The following is a 4,857-nucleotide window of genomic DNA, read 5'->3' as shown; positions in this document are numbered from 1 at the left end:
TTTTTGGCGGAAAAAAAAAAAAAAAAAAAAAAAAAAAAAGAGAGCCAGAATGCCTCCTTGAAAATGTGCTGCCCCAAGCACGTGTTTGGTTTGCTGGTGCCTAGAGCCGGCCCTGGCCGTTTGCTTCCTGCTGTGCATCACGTCAGCACTTGTAGATTCAATACTAAATAGTGTCTCTCGTTCCTTGGTACTGAAATACTTCAAATATTTGTACACAGTTATTAGGACCCTCCTAGACATTGCAGAACCAAATTATACATAGATCAGTCCCGATTCTGCTGTCTGTGGCACGGGAGCAAATCAGGACTAGAACCATTGATGTATATGGAGTTGCATCCATGTAAACCTGACGTTAAGTGACCTGGGAAGTTAGCTTTCATAATCTTCCTTGTAAGGAGTTCCTGCGATGCCTCTGTGCAAGCAGTCTAAAATTCTGTTCTCATTAGCTAATCAGGCCAGATAAATGAAAACAAGCCAGGCTTGTAGGGTGATCAAAAAAAGAGACTTGTTTCCTCTCAGGAAAGTGTGGGGCAGCAGGAGCACTTATCTGAAAAGGTTCCCAGAACAGGAGATCCTTCTAATATACAATGATTACCATTAAAATATTTATGAGCTTCCTAAATATATGGAATGCCGCCAATACCACGGGAAAGTTAATTAGGCAAAACTGTAGAGATTTTAATGGTGTCCACTGTATGAGTCAGTTTATACTGCTTGAGAGTGTTCTTTGGGCCACTTGAGAGCTGTAATACAGCCAGGCTTTCAGGACTGCAGCTCTTATGTCCAAGACACAAGAAAACACAGGCAGGAGTTTTTGTTTTTTCCACTCACAGAATTCTATGACTCTGTCGATTCAGCTTTATTTCCTCTTGGCCTTGAATAAATCTCCATGTAGTCAGTTTTCTTACCCACTTCTGTTCTTCTAAGGCTTCTACCCCACATTTTCCAAAACCACCGTGTCTTATTTTCTAGAAATCATGGCATTGCCTGCCCCAACACCAAATTTTTCTATCTTAATAGTAGAAATTGTATGGCGCACTCATAGCCACACTGATTTTTCAGCTGAAAGGCTAGGGTTCTAATGGATAATATGCATCACAATAATAGGCCATTCTGAGCAAGATCACCAAACACACACACAAAATGCAATTCTATCGTCACACTCACTGTCCCTAAGAGGGTGAGTTCTAAAGGAAAACAGCCTGCAGGTTAAAGTTTTCTATGGCATGTACTCTAGCATGCTTGTCATTGGAGTGAGAAGCATGCCACAGATCATGAAGTACTCATATGTTAAATTATTAGTTTCTGGCTCTGATTCTGATCTCATTTACACCAGTTTTTCCCTGATGTAATTCCATTACTTCACTGAAGTTAATTTGGGTGTACACCAGTGTTCTGTAAGTGAAAGCCAAATCACACACCCTTCTCTATTGTTTTCTCAGAAGTACAGCTGCTAAAGCCATAAAATAAATATTGTTAACATACATCAGCAAATTGCTTTTACACTTGGATTCCTTATTAAATTAAATTACAATATTAGTTATAATGAGTGTAATCTATTTATTAGCATTGACCCAAAGTCCTCTGGAGAATGTTGTAAATCCATTTCATGTTCCTGAGTTGGCATTTGCGCTGTGAATTAACTGAAAGGTGTGTTAAATCATATGTAGTGAAAGGGCTTCCTATTAACTTTACATCTGAAAAGGTCCCTGTGCCAGGGATATTCCAGAGGTCCAGAATAAGTTACAAGGCAGAAATTTTGTTCCTGCTATATTGTTACAAATGTTGCCACTCTCAACAAATTTGGCACGGGAGAGTAATTGGGGATCGACTTATCGTGTCTACACTACACACAATAAATCGATCCCCGATAGATCGATTGCTACATGCCGATCCGGCGGGTAGTGCAGATGTACCCTTAGGATTAAAATCTCTGGAGTATTTTTTGGTTCCTGGGAGCTCTTGGTAGGTTCATTTATTTCTTTTGCTTCAAGATTATGGGGGGCTTTTGGGAGGGAACATTTGAGTGGATGGAGGTATCGGTGTTGTGTCATTCTTGCTATGTGAATAGACTTTACTGAAGATGAAGTTTTTGCAGTGTTTCCTAAAGTTGGTCAGACAATTATTTAATTGTATAGAACATCCAGAATGCAATGTGTATGGAAGAATGTAGAGGAAATAGTTGTACTGTGTGTATTGATTCACTTGACTAATGCACTAGTCTATGGCTTCTTAGTATGTTTTACCAAATCAGTTGGATCATTCCTCTTCTCCTCCCTCTCCCCCATGATAAAACCCACAGGAAAGGTGTCTAGAGAGGGAATCTTCAGAAAGATACCCTTATGAAGTTATTTCCCTGTTGTTCCATTAAGAGCATGGGTTGGCCTCCTTCTGAAATATACCACTGGGCCTTCCTTTATAGTTGGTGAATCCCCCAAAATTTGTGGGAGATTAAGGTTATCTAGGTCAGAATTCTTGCCTCTGGCAGAAGCCCTCTTCTCTTTGGCATTAGCTGTCCCAAGGATCCTAAGGAGAGGAGACTCCATAGCAAAAAAATGCATTCTTTTCCAAAAAATTTCTAGAAGGATGGAAGTGGAGAACAATATAGTGTATATCTGTGCACCTGCCCATGGCCCATCCTCCATGTGTGGATCTTGGGACACCATCCACATGTTAAGGACTGGGAAAATTGTCTGAAGGTCAGAGCAGAAGTCAGGTCTAGGGGGGTGCAGCAGGTGTCCAGGTCAGCAGACAAAGTCAAGGTTCAGCACTAGAGTCAACTGCCAATGACCAGAGCCCAGAGTCAGAGCTGGGACTTGTAAGTGATGGTCAGAAGTGAGGCAAAATGACAAGAACTGGAAGAGAGGCAAGGATCAGGCACAGAGCAGAAGCACAGTGGTGAGCAGGAACAAAGGCAGGAGGAAGCCAGGAGCAAAGAAGGAATCAGGAACAGGGTTGGGTGCAGAATGAAGGAAGCAGGCACAAGCAGGATCCAATGCAGCAGCAACAGGGAATCACCTAGTTGCTCAGACAACTTCCTATGCCTCCTTCTGGCTTATGTGGAGTTTGGCGATCCTCCAATCCAGGCTTCTGTGGTTGGTGCCTTGGCTGAGGCTGTAGTCATATTAGCTCCTCAACCCACCAGGCTTCAGCAGACATTGGATGGAGATGAAAATGCAACAGCTGTCTGGGCACTCTCAGGCCCGGGTTTGAGATTCAGGACATCACACCAGGTCTCTATTTGGAGATCATCCAGACATGAGCGTATTTGACCTGATATGTGATTTGGAAGTGGGGATCCCAGCTAGAACATTAGTTTAGTACATGCGTTTCTGTTCTCCTCTAATACAGAGCTGGTTTTACTTTGTAAAAAGCGACAAAGAATCCTGTGGCACCTTATAGACTAACAGATATATTGAAGCATAAGCTTTCATGGGTGAATACCCACTTCATCAGATACATGTAGCGGAAAGTTTTACTTTGGATACCTATGTGGCTTTGAGCATGATTAAGTCCTTGGCATTGGTGAGGCCAGTGTTAAACAAAGAATCAGCATGTTAGTCTCAACATCTATGAATAAAAAAATACTGGGGTCCAGATTAAACCATTATTTTGTTAAACTGGCAAATGAAAATTATTTTTATGTAATTTGTCTCTTGACAGATGATAACGAATGTGAAAATGCTACACAACCTTGTGGAGAAAACGCTAACTGTACCAATACTGTGGGGAGTTATTACTGCATGTGTGCAACTGGTTTCAGATCGAGCAGTGGTCAAGAGAAGTTTGTAACTAATGATGGAACCTTTTGTGTGGGTAAGTTACTATAATGTCATCCAGGTAGTTTTAAATTGTCACTTATTTCTTATGCCTATTGTTAATTAGAGAAATCCAGTAAAAGAAATTCAGGTGCCCTGATCTGTGCAATTTGGATGAGGGCTTCCCATAATTCACAGACCTGGTATTCCAGTTCAAGCCCCTAGGTCTCAATAACAAAAGACTGCTTCCTAGTATCTTTACTCAACAAAAGTCCCATTGAACTCAACAGAACTTCAGGATTTAACCTGAATGTGCTAGCTTTATATAGGAATATAGATCTAAGGCCAAATGGTGGCCCACATTCTTTCTACCTTATACCACCTTCTCCTGGATCTGCCAACACAATGGGCCTGGCAGGGGTCAGATGGGATCTGGTCAGAATTCAAGGCAATTTAGGGTTTGTCCCAGCCACGTTCAGTTTGATTACACCTCAGCACCAGACTCTGGCCACTATTCCAAAATTCCCTTCATCTCTCACTAATTCTTCTTTTCAGTTCTGGTTTAAGGTAGTGAGTAGGATGAGTAGCTACCTGCATTCTGTGCAGTCCTTCAGTTTCTGCCTGTATAGCAGTTTGATGGATCACATTTAGGATTACAAAACAGAAATATTCTCTGGGAAAATATTATTTCTGAACAATTGTGCAGTCCTTACCCTTCATTGGAAGAATTGTAACTATTTCTCTTTTTTCAATCCTTTGGTAATTTTCTTTGTGTGCTGTAATACTCTTTGGGGAATGGGAAAACAAGCAATAAATCCTTTGCCTCTTTACACAGGTATATCATCTTTGGGCTGATTATATCTAGTTCTAGATATCGCTCTCTAAAGCTTGACAGTCTTGACAATCTCTGTCTTTCCTTACCATTCCAAATGTAACCCTTCTGCCCCTCTGAGTTGGCAGCAACAAGGGCCAGGTTCAGTATCCAGGGGTTCCGTTTCAGTAACACAATGCATAACCGGCTCGAGCCCCCACCCAGTGACCTGGGACACTTACATACCACACCCTCCTGGGCGCCTCTAGGAGGCAATACTTCCCCTCT

At 41.8% G+C, this 4,857-nt stretch overlaps 1 protein-coding gene across 2 annotated transcripts in view; it reads left to right on the top strand.

The window, feature by feature from the left end:
- The window catches only part of ADGRL4 (adhesion G protein-coupled receptor L4), a 104,675-nt gene that overhangs the window by 55,966 nt on the left and 43,852 nt on the right, over window positions 1-4,857 (top strand). For both annotated transcript variants that reach the window (XM_032762897.2, XM_032762898.2), the window contains exon 3: window positions 3,664-3,816. In XM_032762897.2, coding sequence (XP_032618788.1) covers window positions 3,664-3,816 — 153 coding nt within the window. The remainder of the gene's footprint in view (window positions 1-3,663; window positions 3,817-4,857) is intronic.

The sequence above is a fragment of the Chelonoidis abingdonii genome, chromosome 7 (assembly GCF_003597395.2).
Source record: "Chelonoidis abingdonii isolate Lonesome George chromosome 7, CheloAbing_2.0, whole genome shotgun sequence".
In the NCBI taxonomy this organism is placed as follows: domain Eukaryota; kingdom Metazoa; phylum Chordata; order Testudines; family Testudinidae; genus Chelonoidis; species Chelonoidis abingdonii.
Note: the sequence above shows the minus strand (reverse complement) of the source record. Positions and strands in the feature narration are given on the sequence as shown.